Source organism: Trachypithecus francoisi, unplaced genomic scaffold, assembly GCF_009764315.1.
Source record: "Trachypithecus francoisi isolate TF-2019V2 unplaced genomic scaffold, Tfra_2.0 Lachesis_group13, whole genome shotgun sequence".
NCBI lineage: Eukaryota > Metazoa > Chordata > Mammalia > Primates > Cercopithecidae > Trachypithecus > Trachypithecus francoisi.
In genome coordinates this window covers 122,063,279-122,082,177 of record NW_022681458.1, presented here as the reverse complement: position 1 = coordinate 122,082,177, position 18,899 = coordinate 122,063,279, and the positions used below count along the sequence as shown (strand labels likewise).

At 38.9% G+C, this 18,899-nt stretch overlaps 1 protein-coding gene across 21 annotated transcripts in view; it reads left to right on the top strand.

Moving 5' to 3' along the window:
• CLASP1 (cytoplasmic linker associated protein 1) overlaps window positions 1–18,899 on the top strand; it is a 305,011-nt gene that overhangs the window by 169,248 nt on the left and 116,864 nt on the right. For all 21 annotated transcript variants that reach the window (XM_033231811.1, XM_033231808.1, XM_033231795.1 and 18 more), the window contains exons 9-13: window positions 8,894–9,046; window positions 13,991–14,064; window positions 15,407–15,499; window positions 16,471–16,616; window positions 17,648–17,783. In XM_033231811.1, the coding sequence (XP_033087702.1) occupies window positions 8,894–9,046; window positions 13,991–14,064; window positions 15,407–15,499; window positions 16,471–16,616; window positions 17,648–17,783 (602 nt within the window). The remainder of the gene's footprint in view (window positions 1–8,893; window positions 9,047–13,990; window positions 14,065–15,406; window positions 15,500–16,470; window positions 16,617–17,647; window positions 17,784–18,899) is intronic.

Genomic DNA, 18,899 nt, shown 5'->3' with positions numbered 1-18,899 from the left:
GGAGGTGGTCTTTATCAGGTGAGGGAATTCTCCTCTAATGCCTGCTTGTAGTGTTTTTAGCATGAAAGCATTTTACTGTGTTTAGAGAATATGTTGTTTTTTGCCTTTTATTATATTAATATAACAACTATGATATATATTGAACAAACATTACATTCCTGGGATAAGTCGCACTTGGCCATAATGTTAATTCTTTTGATATGTTGCTGAATTTGGTTTGCTAGTATTTTTTTTTTTTGAGGATTTTAAATGTTTACATACATTCATAAGAGATACTGAAGATACTGTACTTGAGAAATTATCTTAAACAAATAATGTTAAGCAAGCAAACATCTGCAGTAGGAATTAAACGACACAATGTACGGAACCCACTTAGCACAGTGCCCAGCACCTACTAAGCATCAGCTTATGGGAATTGCTTTTTTTTGGCAGATGGTCGTTTAATGTCATGACTCAGAGCAAAGGATGTTGAGTTGAACAGGCCTGGGTTTGAATCCTGGCTTCCTCCACCTCCTTGTTAGCTGTGTAGCTTTGGGCATATTGTGTCTGGATGCCTTAAGTTTTATTTTAAGACCGAAGTGGCAGTAGTCCTCTCAGGGTTATCAGGAGGATTGAATGTGACTATGCACACCCAAACCTGGGACCTGGTACACAGTTAAGTGCTGTGATTCTATTAGTTGTTACTTTTCTTGTTACTTTTCAACATACTGACTGCAGTGGTTTTATGAGGGTGAAACATTGAAAACAATTCAACTATCGATAAACAGATGATTGATTAAATATAGTAAATGCACACAGTGTCACAGTAAGAAGTCTTTAAAATTGACTAGATTAATACTGATCTAGAAAAATATTGGTGGTGTGCAAAAAAGCAGTTTTTATACATGTGTATAGAAGTCATGTTTATGAATGCATTCAAGTCTAGAAATGCATATATATCAAATTGTTAGTTTAATTTGGGGAGCTTATGATTGCTTATAGTGGAACTGTGACTTAATTTAAAAATAGGTGTACGTTTTATCGGGAAAGAAGGATATACATTTCTTTCTAGCAGGAAAATTTGGAAGCTTAAAAAGTATTTGAGGTTTTAATTGTGTTTGTTGATTTGTCCTCAGTTATTTTCATAACCTTGTTTGAATTTATTATCTAATTAAGCCATATGCATGTTAAAAAAAAGTAATAAAAGCTTCTAAAAAAGATATATGAGAAAAGATTTTCATCCATTCACAAATTTTGCCTTTCTTCATGTGGACTACCAGAATTAAATTTTTTTGACTGTCTACTGGTTGTTGGCCCAGACTCTGTTCTAGATGTTGTAAATACCAAGAAGAATACAATGTGGTCCCTACCCCAGGGACAGAGAGACCAAACAGATCTGCAGCCAGCTGATTTCAGGGGGCCATGGAGTAAATGGTACACGCATGGTCAGAGCCGGGCAGGATCTCAGGCTAGCAGTAGACTTGCGTTTTCAAGAATGCATAGGCGTGTGTCTGGCAGACAGGACAAGAATTGCAGATAGTAGGAACAGCCTTTGCAAAAGGCTTGGAGCTCTGCAAATTCAAGAAGAAAGAAATTTTGGGATATTTATGGAAAGCAGCCAGCCTTTGGGCTCATTATCCTGTCTCTGTGCAGCTTCCTCTTGAGGGAGCTAATTATAGTCTAGTTAGTAGGCTGCCACATTTCTTACTCCCTTGGAGAAGAATCTCAATTAGCAGGGAGTGGGTGAATCTGAAAGCCTGTCAGGATAGCAGCTTCTTCAAAGTGACCCTGCTGCAGTGAAGCAGAGAGATAGTTGTCTTTTCTTTAGAAAATGAGGCGTTTTCTCCCCGTTGGGCTTCTGGCCGTCAAAGCCTGCCTCAGGAGAAGAGAAGGAAAAGCTTTGTAGTTAGCTTCTGGCTTTCCTGGCAGATAGGCAATGAGCAGATATTTCTTAGTTTCTGTGACGTTTTGTTGGTCCTCATAGATGAGTGTTTAAATTTTCCAAGCGAACAGTATGGCCCAAAGCTTCTAATTCCAAGTTCCAGACCTCAGACTTGAATTCATGTTTGTCTTTAGACTGATAGCACCCTGGGGTGATTCAGGGTTGGGTGAAAATTATAATATCACTCTGTAGAAATTTCATGAGTCATTTTTAAGTGGTTTATCCTGATGCTATAAAAGGTGGAATGGAGCTCAGGTGTTTTTAAAGAATCAAAGGAGGTAATGCTTGCTGGGAACTGCAGGTTCCCATCTGCTTATTTCAGATTTCTACCTGAGACTATCAGATGAAAGAAGTGGCCCTCCCATGGCCATCTTTGCAGTGGTGGCTGAAGATACAATCAATTATTTCTTGAGGCTTAAAGAGAACTTCCCCTTAAGATGATTTTATGTGTAACATATGCTCTTGTATTATGTGAAAATGTTAAAATTGATGTAATGGCACAAGCCTGCAGTTAAAAATACTCATTTTCACACGTTTCTGCCTTAGTTAAAGCTCTAGAAAAAGAGGTTAGATACTACCAGATGTCTGCTTAGCAGAAAAGCCTAAAGAAAATGGGAATCCAAATGGCTAGTAGAGTTCAGTATGGGTTAATTTAGCTGAGAAATACTGAACGTTAGAACCTGGATGTGAGACTCTTCATCTTCTGCTGTAACCATGGTCTAGTTGCAGATACAGCTTATTTGTCCAGTTAAAGAATGGCTCATTCTACATAGTAGAATTTCCTAGTTAACTGAAACGGGGTACCTTTCTGATGATCCAGCCTCCTTTTAAATTTAATCTTAATTTCTGGTGTCCAAAAAGCTAGGAAACATAGGCTAAACTTATTTTTAAACAGTGTGTTGGTTAAGTTTTCAAGTAATTGGCTCAGTTGGTTTTTATCCTCCAAAAGCCTTTGCAGGTATTTCAGTTCAAGGCATTGTGTCCAGCTCTTAATCTAGAAAATAAATATACTTTTGTCCTATGTTTTCCCGAATTTCCAATCGAGATGGGAAATGTGAATTACTGTCTTCACTAGCGCACAGATCATTGAAAAATTGAATCTTAAGTTGTTGTGCGGGGTCATTGTGCTGTTATTGTACACATATGATTTGACCCCTGTACTGTCAACCGTATTCTAAGCATTTTGGGTTTAGGGGTTTTTATGTGCATGTGTTTGCTTTTCGTAGTTTCTATTAGGCTATAGGCCTTCAGCTCACTTACTAACATTACTTTGCACGTCCTCCTTCTCACTATCCCTGTAGTTAGTTGCTTCTAATCTGCTTAGGGAATCAGCTAAGTAAGCTTGTTAAATTTGTTTCCAAAGTGTAAGTAAAAAGACAGGTAGCACTCCTAAAGTTCAGTTTAAAAAGCCCTACATTGGCTGCTCGGTATGCCCTTTCCTCCTTCCTTCCCTTCTTTTTTTTTTTTTTTTGAGACGGAGTCTTGCTCTGTTGCCCAGGCTGGAGTGCAGTGGCCGGATCTCAGCTCACCGCAACCTCTGCCTCCCAGGTTCATGCCATTCTCCTGCCTCAGCCTCCCGAGTAGCTGGGACCACAGGCGCCCGCCACCTCGCCCAGCTAATTTTTTGTATTTTTAGCAGAGACGGGGTTTCACCGTGTTAGCCAGGATGGTGTCGATCTCCTGACCTCGTGATCCGCCCGTCTCGGCCTCCCAAAGTGCTGGGATTACAGGCTTGAGCCACTGCGCCCGGCCCCTCCTTCCCTTCTTATTTTTTATTTTTTATTTTTTTTTGAGACAGAGTCTCGCTCTGTCACCCAGGCTGGAGTGCAGTGGTGCTATCTTGACTCACTACAACCTCTGCCTCCCGGGTTCACGCCATTCTCCTCCCTCAGCTTCCCGAGTAGCTGGGACTACAGGCGCCCGCCACCACGCCTGGCTAATTTTTTGTATTTTTAGTAGAGACGGGGTTTCACCGTGTTAGCCAGGATGGTCTCGATCTCCTGACCTTGTGATCTGCCCGCCTCAGCCTCCCAAAGTGCTGGGATGACAGGCGTGAGCCACCGCGCCCGGCGTCATCCTTCCCTTCTTTGGGAGACATTTCATACAGGTGTTGGTGATGAAGGGCGTGCCTTCTCGATAAGGTTTGTGATACACTGTTGTGTGACATCTTCAGGCAGTTTAGACAAGTTATAATCAACTTTGAAAAATATATGCTCTTTGAGGACGGAAACAGAATTGCTTCCATTTTCTTCATGCCTTCCCTGTGCCTTGTTTCCCGTATTGTTTTGTGTGTGTCATCTAGTGCAGCAACGTATATCCTAATTGTGGTTCCTCTGGCTCCCAGGTTATTGGCCTATTACATGAGAATATAAAAAGAATGAAAGCTAAATATTTTTGCTTTAAACAGTCAGTCATCTTTTATAGAAATGGTAATGTGAAAGAATTAAAACAGGAGAATAAATAATAAAATACAAGAAGAAAGTCTTATATTCACATATTTACCATATCTACTGCTCTTTCTTTGTTTATGTAAATCCAAGTTTCCAACTGGTATCATTTTTCCTTTTGCCTGAAGATCTTCCTGTTACATTTCTTGAAATGCAGGTCTGCTGATGACAATTTCTGTTTGAGTTTTTATTTTGCCTTTATTTGTAACAGATGTTTTCACTGGATATAGAATTCTAGGTTACTTCTAGAATACCATTTTCAAGCTGTCATTTCCATTGTGTTCTGGCTGGCAGGGTTTCTGATGAAGTCTGCTGCTGCTTTCATGTTTGTTCTTCTGTGTACCATGTCTCTTCCCCTGGCTGCTCGTGTCTGGGCCTAACAGTTTGATTATGGTGTGCCTCAGTATGCTCTTCTGTGTGTGTGTCTTGCTTGGGGCGTGCAGCTTCTTGGATCTGTAGGTTTATAGTTTCTATCAAATTTGGAAATGTTTTGGCCATCATTTCTTAATCTTTTTCTGTCCTTCTCTTCTTCCCCTTGTCCTTCGGGCCTGCAGTGTTGTGTGTGTTAGACTGCTGGATATTATCCTTCAGGTCTCTGAGACTCTATTCCTTTTATTTATTTTTTCAGCCTATTTTGTTTCTGTGCTTCTGTGCTTGTTTTGGATACATTCTATTGCTATATGTTTAAGTTCCCTGATTTTTTTCTTTACTTCTGCAGTGTCTAGCCTGCACTTAATCTCAATCAGTGAAATTTTCATTTCAGATAATTATGTTTTCTTAAAATCTGTAAGTTCCACTGGATTCTTAAAAAAACTTCCTTTTTTCTTATGAGTATCTATGTATTCTTTTAATATTGAACATAGTTATAATAGAAGTTTAATGTCTTATCTCATCATTTCTCAGAAGTTTACTATTTTCTGATTTTTTTTGCCCCTCCTGATTATGGGCCACATTTTCCTAACTCTTGTCATGTTTAGGAAATTTTTTTTTTTAAGGCTTCCCTGTACATAGTGAAGGAATTTTTTATTAGACGTTGTGTATTGTGAATGTTACCTTGTTGAGTGTCTGTGTCTTGTTTTATTTCTTTTAGGAATATCACGCTTTGTTTTGGCAAAGCAGATAAGTTACTTGCAGGTCTTTCTAATGCCCTGTAGGCCTGCTTTTAAGCTCTGATAGGGCAGATTTCATTTAACTTTCACTCCAGACATACTTCAATCTCACTAAGACCAGACCTCTCTGGGGTTCTCCATTGAATCCCTTGGGTGGGTCACCAAGAACATTCCACTTTGGCTGGTTGGAGCTTCCCTACTTGTGTAAACTCTAAGAATTGTTCATTTCATACCTTCTTGGTCATTTTCTCCCTTGCTTCATGGAAGTTCACTCACACATGTGAGGCCTAGAACTTAGCACATTTCTGTAGCCCTCTTTCTGTGTAGCTTCCTGTAATTTCTAGCACCCTCAACTTCTCTGAACTCTGTTCTTTATTGTCTGTAGTATCTAATCTGCAGGACTACTAAGTTTAATTGGAGGTCCCTTTCCCTGTACTTGGTGACCTGGAAATTATTAACACCTCCAGGCAGAAAGTTGGGATGATTGTATGGCTTACCTTGTTTGTTTCTTTTCTTGCAGGGAGAAACAAATAAATCCATATCTTTATGCAAATTAGCTGAACAGCCAAGTTCTGTACTGCCTATTATCCAGTGCCTGCACGTAGTTCTTTCAGATACACTGTCAGGTTTTCTAGCTGTTTATTGCAGGAGGTTAAGTCTGGTCCACACCTAGTCTATCACTGATGCAAGCAAAAAATTTCAGGAATTCCATTGAAATTGGTCCATGAAAATAATTCTTGGCAACTGAGTACTGTTCTAAATGACATGCCTGCATATGTTGGAAGACTGAATTAAACATAATTTACATGCATTTGTGAGTGAAGCATGATAGTGTCCTCATGTCTCCCATTTATTTTTTACCTGCCCCACAGACGAGAACTGTTCCTACTCAGCAGAATGATTATGGTTTAAGGTAGTAGAATAATGACATCTGTTCAGATGTTCTTAGAGCTCCCCAGAGGACAGACAGGCTGAGTGAGATCTGTCCTTGTCACTGCTAATGCTGACAGTACTCAGTGGGTGACTACTCCTTTGGGTTGTACTTATTCTTTACATTAGACTTAAATTTTCATTTTGGGAAGGCCATTATGAACCACTTTCTGAATCCACAGGAAGTCTATGCTAATAGCACTGTGCATGTGAATCAATAAAAAATGGATATATGGGGAGGCTGAGGCAGGAGAATGGCGTAAACCCGGGAGGCGGAGCTTGCAGTGAGCTGAGATCCGGCCACTGCACTCCAGCCTGGGTGACAGAGCAAGACTCCGTCTCAAAAAAAAAAAAAAAAAAAAAAGGATATATGGATTGAAAGAACCATCTTGAAACAGCATGGCATAACAAGACAATCTGAGGGATTTAAAGGCACAGCGAAAGGAGCTAATTTGCATAAGGACATGGATTTGTGAGGATGTCTTTCTCTCCTCCTCCCCCTACCCTGTGTTGAATAAACTGAGCCATGTCATTTGGAGTGCATTGTTGTTGAGTTTCAGGGAGCATTGGGATCTTGAGTAGACACAAGACTTCGCTGTTGATAATTTAGCTTTTTTTTTTTTTTTTTGAGACGGAGTCTCGCTCTGTTGCCCAGGCTGGAGTGCAGTGGCTGGATCTCAGCTCACTGCAAGCTCCGCCTCCCAGGTTTACGCCATTCTCCTGCCTCAGCCTCCCGAGTAGCTGGGACTCCAGCCGCCACCTCGCCCGGCTAGCTTTTTGTATTTTTTAGTAGAGACGGGGTTTCACCATGTTAGCCAGGATGGTCTCGATCTCCTGACCTCGTGATCCGCCCGTCTCGGCCTCCCAAAGTGCTGGGATTATAGGCTTGAGCCACCGCGCCCGGCCGATAATTTAGCTTAAGAAGCGACTAGATCAAGGAAAACAGGAATTCTGTGTATTTTTTGGATAGCAATGATTTATTTCAAACTTATTGGTAAAGAACTAATGCCCCTTTCAGAAATCATGAATATTGCCGGCTACAGATGTTGATTTTTGTTTTATTTAAATTAATCTTAAGTTCTTTGTTTAGCCTCCTAAATGACTCACTCTTATACTTGATGCATAAACTTTAATTTTGCATCATTGAAGTGTTGTTATAAATTTGTTGATTTTTAAGAATCCAAAGATGTTTCTTTTTTCTTGAGACAGGGTCTTGCTCTGTCACTCAGGCTGGAATGTAGTGGGGTGACCCTGGCTCACTGCAGCTTCAAGCTCCTGGGCTCAAGTGATGCTCCTGCCTCCCTTCTGAGTATCTGGGACTACAGACACATGCCACCATATCTGACAAATTTTTTTATTTTTAAGATACAGGACCTTGCTATGTTGCCCAGGCTGGTCTTGAACTCCTGGCCTCAAGCAGTTCTCCCATTTTGGCCTCCCAAAGTGGTAGGACTATAGCTGTGTTTTTGTTTTGTTTTGTTTTTTTGTTTTTTTAATTTTAAATGCAACTTGAGGAGTATTGATTGAATCCACTGCTGTTTAAAAAATTTAAAAGTTAATGAGCTTATGAAAAAAATGTTAATCTTCACTAAAAAAGAAATGCAACATAGAAGATGAAGTCTTTTTTCCACCTGTCAGATTGATTAAAGTTTAAAAATGGTAATACTAAATGTTGGCAATGGTGTGGAAGGATGAGTACTTCTTTGAACTTCTAGGAGAAATGTACATTTATATGACCTCTCTGATAATTTTGGCACTATACATCAAGAACTTTTACACTCTTTGACCCGCTGTTGTTGCTTCTAGGGTTTTCATTCCTAAAACGATTGGAAATTCAAACAAAAAAAAAAATGTAGGAAGGCATTTGCAATATTGCATTTCTAATGGTGAGGAATTAGAAACACCCTAAATGTCTAACCATAAGAGTGTTTCACTTGTGCTGTTTTCCAATTACAAAGTACCATATAATTATTAAAATGGTGGTTATGAAAAATATTTCATCACAGAGGAAAAATTTACATATTTGAAGTAAGCAGTATTCCAACATGATACATACTCTCATCTCAGCTGTTACTTTAAAATACCCAAGTGACCAAGTACAGTGGCTTATGCCTGTAATCCTGGCACTTTGAGAAGCCAAGGTGGGAGGATTGAGTGACAGTGAGACTCTATCTTAAAAAAAAAAAAAGCATGGATGGTCAGAAATGTTCCAGAATGTGAAAATAACTATTTCTAGGTGGTGGTTTTATGAGAGATTGTTTTCTTCTTTATATTTGTTCTATTTTTCAAAATTTGAGTGCAAAAGTATTCTGGGTATGTGAAAGCAAGTATGATCTTTGTAGCTTCATTCTGGGCTTAACGTAAGGCTTTCCAGATCCTAGAGGGGCACCTCAGACTCCAAAAGAGTATGAAAAAGTGTGTGTGTGTGTGTGTGTGTGTAGTTTTTGTTTTTTTAAAAAACATTGGTTTCTGTGCTTACTGTTCAGATAAAAATTTCGATGATGAAGATTCTGTGGATGGTAACAGACCTTCCTCTGCTAGTTCTACGTCATCCAAGGCTCCACCAAGTTCTCGGAGAAACGTTGGAATGGGAACCACCCGCCGGCTTGGTTCATCCACCCTGGGATCCAAGTCTTCAGGTTAGTCTAAGCCCTGTGTGGCGTTCTGGGGTCAGCTATGCCAGCTTTCCAAACCAGAGGTGCAAGTACTTGCCTATGGTGGCCCTCAAAAGTGATACAGTCCCCGTATGCAGCAGGTTTCTGCCTGCTATTCTTTAATTGAATTAGCATTGCAGTACTGATTCCGATTAGCTGGTAAGTTGTAAATTTGAGCTGCTATGTTGACTTTTGCCACATTCTGCTAAGGCGGAGCCTGTAGAAGAAGGAAGCCAGCGCAGCGGAAAGTGTAGCTCCGAGATAAGAGCAAGAGCACACCCTCATCGCATTGTTTAGTTATCTGGAGCCAGCAATGCCTGAAACCACTAGGGGTGTTTTAGACAATTTCTGTTTAACAAGACTGAGAATAATCCAGAAGTCACACTGTAACTCCTGGCTTTAAAATACATCTTGTGGACTGGCCCCTAGGTATTGGGGCGTGTCTGCATGCTCTGCATGCAGGGTCGGACTGTGGGTGGTGGAGACCAGCCACCTCTGCTCCAGTTCCCGGTGAGCCATGGTGAGGTGGCAGCTGTTGGTGTGTCTGTTGGATGGTAGCATGAAGTGGAGCTGGGCCAGCGGGAGGTAGCTCTGTGGGAGTGGAAGGCCTGTGTTTCTCTACCTGGACTGCAGGCTCTTCATGCAGGGAGGGCAGAGCTGAAGACCTCAAAGACAATCTGTAGAAAGCTGGGTAGCAGCAGCTCCACAGAAGAGTGACCAGACTGTTAAAAGAAAAACAAACAGAAAACAGCAACCACAAAAAACCCCATCCAAAGGACCACAACCTCAAAGATCAAAGGTAGATAAGCCTGCAAAGATGAGAAAGAATCAGCACAAAAGCGCTGAAACATCTTTTCCTTCAGATGACCGCAACCCCTCTCTAGCAAGGACTCAGAACTAGGCTGAGACTGAGATGGCTGAAATGACAGAAGTAGGCCTCAGAATGTGGATAATAATGAACTTCACTGAGCTAAAGGAGCATGGGGTTGGGGTTAGGGTTAGGGTATTCACATAGGAAGAGAGGAAGTCAAACTATCTTCATTTGCAGATAACATGATCCTATATCTAGAAAACCCCATTGTCTCAGCCCAAATCTTCTTAAGCTGATAAGCAACTTCAGCAAAGTCTCAGGATACAAAATCAATGTGCAAATATCGCTAGCATTCCTGTACATCAATACCAGACAAGCAGAGCGGCAAATCGTGAGTGAATTCCCATTCACAATTGCCCCAAAAGAATAAAATACCTAGGAATACAGCTAACAAGGGAAGTGAAGGACCTCCTCAAGGAACACTACAAAACACTGCTCAAAGAAATCAGAGACGATACAAACAAATGGAAAAACAGTCCGTGCTCATGGATAGGAAGGATTAATAGTATGAAAATGGCCATACTGCCCAAAGCAATTTATAGATTCAAGCTATTCCCATTAAACTAACATTGACATTCTTCACAGAATTAGAAGAAACTATCTTAAAATCCATATGGAACCAAATAAGAGCTCATATAGCCAAGACAATCCTAGGCAGAAAGAACAAAGCTGGAGGCATCACGCTATCCAACTTTATACTATAAGGCTACCCCTAACCAAAACAGTGTGGTACTGGTACAAGAACAGACACACAGACCAATGGAATAGAATAGGGGACCCAGAAATAAAGACCCCACGACTACAACCATCTGATCTTCGACAAACCTGATCAAAACAAACAATGGGGAAAGAATTTCCTGTTTAATAAATGGTGCTGGGAGAACTGGGTAGCCATATGCAGAAAATTGAAACTGAACCTCCTCCTTACACATTATACAAAAATCAACTCAAGATGGATGAAAGACTTAAAATTTAACTCAAACTGTAAAACCCTAGAAGAAAATCTAGGCAATACCATTTAGGACATAGGCATGGGCAAAGATTTCATGACAGAGACGCCAAAAGCAATGCAACAAAAGCAAAAATTGACAAATGGACCTAATTAAAGTAAAGAGCTTCTGCACAGCAAAATAAACTATCATCAGAGCGAACACACAACCTACAGAATGGGAGAAAATTTTTGCAATCTATCCATCTGACAAAGGCCTAACATCCAGAATCTACAAGGAACTTAAATTTACAAGAAAAAACAACCCCATTAAAAAGTGGGCAAACAAAATGATCAGACACTTAAGAAAAGAAGCCGAACATGCGGCCCACAAACATATGAAAAAAAGCTCAACATCACTGATGATTAGAGAAATGCAAATCACAATGAGATACCATCTCACACCAGTCAGAATGGCTATTATTAAAAAGTCAGAAAAACAGTAGATGCTGGCGAGGTTGTGGAGAAAAAGGAGTGCTTTTACCCTGTTGGTGGGAGTGTGAATTAGTTCAACCACTGTGGAAGAGACTGTGTCAGTTCCTCAAAGACCTAGAGGCAGAAATACCATTTGACCCAGCAGTCCCATTACTGGGTATATACCCAAAGGAATGTAAATCATTCTGTTATAAAGATACAGGTGTGCATATGTTCATCCCAGCACTATTCACAATAGTAAAGACATAGAGTCAACCTAAATGCTCATCAAGACTGGGTAAAGAAAATGTTGTACATATATGCCATGGAATACTATGCATTCATAAAAAGGAACAAGATCATGTCCTTTGCAGGGACATAGATGGAGGTGGAAGCTGTTATCCTCAGCAGTTTAACGCAGGAACAGAAAACCAAATACTGCATGTTGTCACTTAAAAGTGGGAGCTGAATGATGAGAACACATGGACACATGGGTGGGGAAAACACACACAGGGACCTGTTGCAGGGTTTGGGGTGGGAGGAGGGAGAACATCAGGAAGAATAGCTATGTGCTGGTCTTAATACCTAGGTGATGGGGTGATCTGTGCAGCAAACCACCATGGCACACGTTTACCTATGTAACAAACCTGCACATCCTACACATGTACCCCTGAACTTAAAAGTTGGGAATAAAAATAAATAAGATAAAATACATTTTGTTCTTACAAGTAACATGGTTCCTTGTGAGACCAGTAAGGATGTTGCATTAAATAAATTGTAGGAGATTTCTCTCATAAATTCTTCCTTTCACTCCTAATGTAGACAGTTTAGTTGTTATATACAACTCTCATTTTCTCTCAAGTTTTACATTTACATGCAAATTCCTTCTGAAATGTACCTCAGAAAAATTGTGTAGCTGCTGCTCTTAGAACCATTTTCACTGATGGCTGTAGCTTTTGAGCTGTTGGTGGTGGTGGGGATAGTGGTGGATGGGGAATCCCATGAGCCAAAAAAGATGAAGCCGAAAGGACCAAATAAAAGCTATACTCATGATCAGCATTAAAATGCTGTCTCCTGATGGCCTCTCCTGAATTCTGAACTGGCCCTAGAATATTGGTATCTTGACCAGACCAGCCTGGGACCACTGCCTCCTGACCCCAGCATCTGTGATAGAGGAGCTGTAGGAAAGTTAATTGTACTTATTTCCAGTTCTTTCTAATCATTTTTTGGGTATATTTTAAAACATTTTACTTTTTGTTACCAAGTTTCAATTCACATAACATAAAATTAGCCATTTTAAAGGGAATGTTTTCAGTGTTTCATCTACCTTGTAGCGTATATCAATACTTTGTTCCTTTTAATGCCTGAACAATCTTTCTAATCTTTTTTCTTGACCTATTCTTGGGTAATTATCCGTTGCACAAACAAGGCTTAGAAAATTACTAGACTGGTGCTTTCCTTCCCATCCCGCATCCATACCCTTTCCAGAAGTCCCTGCTCTGTAAATCATGCACGTATCAGCTCGGTTTTCCCCTTCAGCCCTGCACTTATCCTTTTTTCCATGTTGTTTAAAACCATAGTCATGAATTTCCTGGTTAGCTCCTCCTCATGAGATACCTTAGGCTCAGGGACCATTGTTGGCCTCTGAGTCCTCTTTGGTACGTGTGGGTACATGGTATAGGGCCTTATGCAAAGGAGGCATTCAGGGCCTATCTGCTCAATGGGATCCAGTTTTTATGCTAAAACAGACACAGAGCACCACATCACAGTGAGTGACTATTGTCCTTTATAGTAGTTAGCTTTTCCACGGTGTGAGTGATCTTCAGCAGGAGTGATGACACACATTTACTGCTACCTGGAATTGTCTTTAAAGCTCCTTTCTGTCTGGATAGTTATCAGGACCCCAAACACCAGATACATGTGTAGTAAGAAAGTCTTAGAAAAGCAATCAGACTAATCCATGTAAATCATTAATGGGGGTTATGAAGATGACTATAGACACCAGTTTTTAAAATGTGAAAATATCTGATAAAGCATCACTTGATTTTCATGCATAAAAGGGAACTCAGATTAGCGAAAAGAAATACTTTCTTCAAATACTTTTAAGTATACAGAGCATCTTAGGATAACTTTGTAGGAGAAACTTGTAACTGATTCTTAAATGAAAAAAATGACAGTTAACCATGAGTTCAAGGAAATAGAAATGTTTTCAAACTAATATAAAGTTAAATAAAACTGAAATTATTTAGGACTGGTTTGAATAGTCACAAATTTGTAATGCTGAATTCCTAGTAATTACAGTTTAAGTTATTCCCTGAAGAATTAAATTTTCTGCTTGATCCATTTATTAGGAATCTTTCAAAAGACTTGTATATTAATACAATATCTAAACCCTTTAAGACCATACCCTCCCTGCTTAGACAGGTAGTCTAAGTGACCTTAAGCTAATGTATATAGCATTGTAGAATTACTATGTTTCATCTTGATATGAAGTCAGTAATGTTTGTCAATTTCATGACACTCCAAAGTTATATGAAGCCTTTCTAAAAAATAGTTCTGAATCTTCCAAAACAGAATTTTGATTGTGTATGTTTAGACTTCTTCAGTGTATGTGTTATATACAATGTTTCATATTTCTTGAAATTCTTTCTTACAGCTGCAAAAGAAGGAGCTGGTGCTGTGGATGAAGAGGATTTTATTAAAGCATTTGATGATGTACCTGTAGTACAGGTCAGTGAGGATATTTGAGTATGATTACAAACAAGGGTAGACTTTTTCTTCACATTTTATTTTTCGAGTATGCCTGTGTAATGTTCTTTACAGGTAATTTTAACTATCAACACTACAGGAGATCTGAGGTGCAGACTAGAAAATGTTGGAGCAAAAGTCAAGGCCCAAGATGATCTTTCAGTAAGATCAGGAAAGACATTGGTTGCTCTATGATTAAGTTTATGGATCAGGTCACATAAAAGAGAAAGAAATAGGTGATACTCAATTAGAAAATAAAAAAGGCATATTTATTTAGGGATTTTTTTTAGAAAAATTCATAAATTTGAAGGATTGTGGTGTCTGAAAAGCCACAGAGAATGATTTAATAAGAGCTGAGTTTATACCTTCTTTGATGCTTCACTTTAAATACCTGACAGATGAAACAAAGATTCTTTATAAAAACTGGGATACAGCCACAAGTTTTTGACTGCTTTGTGCCTTAGTCTCGTCTGTTGCTGGTCGAGACTAATACTTTTCCTCAGCCTACACTGGCTGTCTGTGCTCTGGATTCCTGTGGCACTTACTAGTCTGTTATGTACAACTCTCTTTGCCACCTTGGTTGCCGTACGTGTGTAAAGCAGGTAACAAGAATCTCGGTGGCCTGGGCAATATGATGAAACGTCATCTGTACAAAAGATACAAAAATCATCTGTGGTGGCATATGCCTGTAGTTCTAGCTGCTCAGGAGAGTGAGCTGGGAGGCTCCCTTGAACCCGGGAGGTGGAGTTTGTCGTGAGTTAAGATTGCGCCAATGCACTCCATCCTGGGCGACAGAGTGAGACCCAGTCTCTTAAAAAAAAAACAAAAAAACAATCTCGGGTTCAGGTTCATCCTTAAGTACTTGACCTGACCTTCCCAGCATACATCAAGATTGATTATAACCTATACCCTACCTGTTTTCTAAGTAAGATGTGGAGATAAATGAGAAAGTAGATTTGAAAGTCTTTAAAATTATAGGTATAGTGTCATGTTATAAATAACACTAAGAGTAAGAAATGACTTAGGCATCCCTGACTGTTTCCCGTTGGGCTTGTTTCTCTTTGTACATGAAATCATCTGTTAAGTTTATAGTAAAGCTACGTTTGAGGCAGGGTTATTCACGTATGACAGCAAATCTTGTGGGTACACATTTATAGTGAGAAAGATCCTCATTATAGACAAAACTCTGCAGATACTTTCTCATAGGTGTTTCTTAAAAATTAAATAATTTATTTTACTAAATGGTCTTGACTTCGTGTAATTAAGAAGTAATCTGTTTATTCTGCATGTTTTTATATTGATTGTAAATTAATTTTGCTTACAGATTTATTCCAGCCGAGACCTTGAGGAATCCATAAACAAAATTAGGGAAATACTATCTGATGACAAGCATGATTGGGAGCAGAGAGTAAATGCTGTAAGCTGTTGACTTCATGGGATTACATTTTCATAAGATGTATTTAAATATCTCATACTTTATTATGAAATCGGCACAACTCTAATGAATTTTAAATAGTATATATTTTAAACACAAATTATCGTATTTACACTTCACCCTTTTAGTAGAGTATCTCCTTTTATTTTTATTTTGGAAACACACCAACTTAAGCCTTTATGAATTATCTAGTCTTTTAACAAAGACCTAACTGTGGAGTGTATGGTGACAGCCTCCACTGTCACCTTAGCAGAAATTTCATTCTGTGATTGTTTGCCTTTAAAGTGGCTTTTTTGTGGTAGTTTTAGTGTATGTTCCCCAATATTCTTTTCTTTCTTCATATCACTTGCTAGAAAGTTGTGTCTCCTTTATTTTTAAAAGTGGATTAATGGAAAGTGGGCTGGGCGTTAAAGCGAGGGTGTGTCTGATCTGAGAAGGCTATTTTCTACTGGTTGGCTGGCAAGAAGGGAGGTGGTACCATTGCCATTATATTGTATTTTAAATTCAGACCAGCCAGTTAATGGTTCAGTGGAGGATAATGATTCAGGTAGGAATGCTTCTTCCTTTGGTTCATTAAATAAATGGCAGTTGAAGTGGGGTATGGGGGGAGGTAAGCTTAGGAGGGGCTTTTCACAAGCCAAAAGTTTTTAATTATTTATCATTAGTGTTGTAGGATCTATAAATATTTTAAGATATTTCAAATGTAAAACTTTTTTTGCAGAAATTACAATATATGTGTCACAAATACTCCAGTTAAAAATTATTTAGTCTTATTTGTGATATGTAGATTTGTTTATTGTATTAGCTAATATTTAACTGGCTGAATTCTCTTGGGAAAGCTTTCTAATCAGTTGAACTTTAACAATTATCTCTTTTGTATTTGATGGTTTCTGTTTTGTATATTCTGTGTTAGAATTGTTTTCTGTTTTTCTGAATTTTCTCTATTCCATTAGCTAAAAAAGATTAGATCTTTACTTTTGGCTGGTGCCGCTGAGTATGATAACTTCTTTCAACATTTGCGTCTTTTGGATGGAGCCTTTAAACTCTCTGCTAAGGACCTGCGGTCTCAGGTAGTGCGGGAGGCTTGTATCACGTTGGGGTAAGGACTGCGACGCTCCATATTCTCACCATAAAATAGTGTCACCACAGAGCTTCAGAGATGTCTCCTTGAACATGTGAGCTGGGTCTCTTTAATGTAACTTCTGACTAGTCTCCAAGACCCATTCCAGTTAACACTTCTGTCAGTGGTTTTACAATACTTGTTGCTCAATTATGTGAAGTGTGACAGATTTTAAATTTTATTTTATTCAGTGATATAGCTCTGAAGCCTTTATTTCAAGCTTTGAAGCAGTTATTAATATGGAAAGATGAAACTATAAAATCCTGTTTCTCTGATTTTTCATTGATTTTTGCTGGCAGGCAATAGTGTGGTTATCAGAATGTTTGTTCCTAGAAGAGTACTGTAGTTATAAAGTTAAAGGCATTTACTGCAGTAAAATTTTATTCTAGCTATATGTGTACTAGTGATCAAAGCTAATAAAACTTTGTGTTAGAATGTATATCAGAATATCAAAGCAGCAGCAGCAAGAGGAGGCCATTGCAGCTGTTTCAAGTTTTGGCTGCAGTCAGATTTTGAAGCCTGAATATTTTATGTTAAGATAAAAGAAAAAATATGCAAAAGGAGCCAAAGGTGCTTTTTCATATTTGTGTTTTATTAATATATCATCAGTTTGTTTCCTATTTTCAGACTAGTTGGGGCAGGTGGGCTGGTATGTGCCTGGAGTCCCTTCTACTTGGAAAGCCAAAGTGGGAGGATTGCATGAGCCCAGGAGTTCAAGTTCAACGTGGGCAACATAGTGAGATCCTGCCTCTAGAAAACAAACAAAAAGCTCCACAAAGACTAGTTGGAAATTAAAAACAAACAAACAAACAAAAAAACAAACAAACAAACAAAAAAAACCACTTTTGGTCTAAGAACTGTTTGCCAAGTTCTCAACATGCACATCAGAAATCTTAGACCCTTGTACTTTCTAGATAACTTTAAATGAAGGCTCTAGATGTTAAATGGTTTATGTGCTTCACTGTTTCTAAGAAAAATAACTACAGTCCAGTATCCATTTCTTGTTTTAGGCATCTGTCATCAGTTCTGGGGAATAAGTTTGACCATGGAGCTGAAGCCATTATGCCAACTATCTTTAATTTAATTCCAAACAGTGCCAAAATTATGGCCACGTCTGGTGTTGTAGCTGTTAGGTTAATTATTCGGGTAAGTATGTTATAGGCCACACATGAAATAAGCAAGTGGTAAATACCAATGGTTGATAAATATTAGAGGCATTTTTGTTAACATAATTATATTGAGTAACTAAATTTACTAGCATAATTATATTGGAATTATATATATATATATATAATCTTTTCCCCCTACTTAATTGTGGCATATGAGCTTTTTATAATCCATAATGTGAATTATGGATGTGTTATAAAGTTAATGAGGTATTGATTGTTAGCTTACTATTGGTTTAAAATCTTTGAACATCTGGTGTCTGCTTCTGAGATTATATTGTATTTTTTTTTTTTTTTTTTTTTTTTTTTGAGACGGAGTCTCGCTCTGTCGCCCAGGCTGGAGTGCAGTGGCTGGATCTCAGCTCATTGCAAGCTCCGCCTCCCGGGTTCACGCCATTCTCCTGCCTCAGCCTCCTGAGTAGCTGGGACTACAGGCGCCTGCCACCACGCCCGGCTAGTTTTTTGTATTTTTTTAGTAGAGGTGGGATTTCACTGTGTTAGCCAGGATGGTCTCGATCTCCTGACCTCGTGATCCGCCCGTCTCGGCCTCCCAAAGTGCTGGGATTACAGGCTTGAGCCACCGCGCCCGGCCTGAGATTATATTGTATTCTTGTTACTTAGATATTACTCTTAGTCTTAACCTCCTTAATCCCAGTCCTTCCATTTTAGGTATTGGTACCTGTGGTTTTGCTGTTCACCCAAAAGTTTAATTAATTGCACATAAGCACAGAAACAAAATATTCTCTTTGGTTAGATTTTCTAGGCACTTATTTGTTCAAATTTAAATAATTATCCAAGTAATTTATACACAAGTTTTTAACAAAATCTAATAGTTCACAAAGGTTTAAAATGGTTTTCCACATTACCTCCCTTCCACTTGCAAGTCGTTTTTGCCCAGAAGCAGCTCCTGAAGCTTTGAGGCTTGATGATGTTGTCTAAAGTCTATCCAGAATATTCTTGATTATTTTGGTTATTTACTTTGTATTATTAGTTCTTACTGTTCTTACTTGCACTGCCTACTTTAACTGTTAAACCCAAGGTCATTATTGGACATTTCCGTTGAAACAGTATCAAAATATATTGGTCTGATGACTCC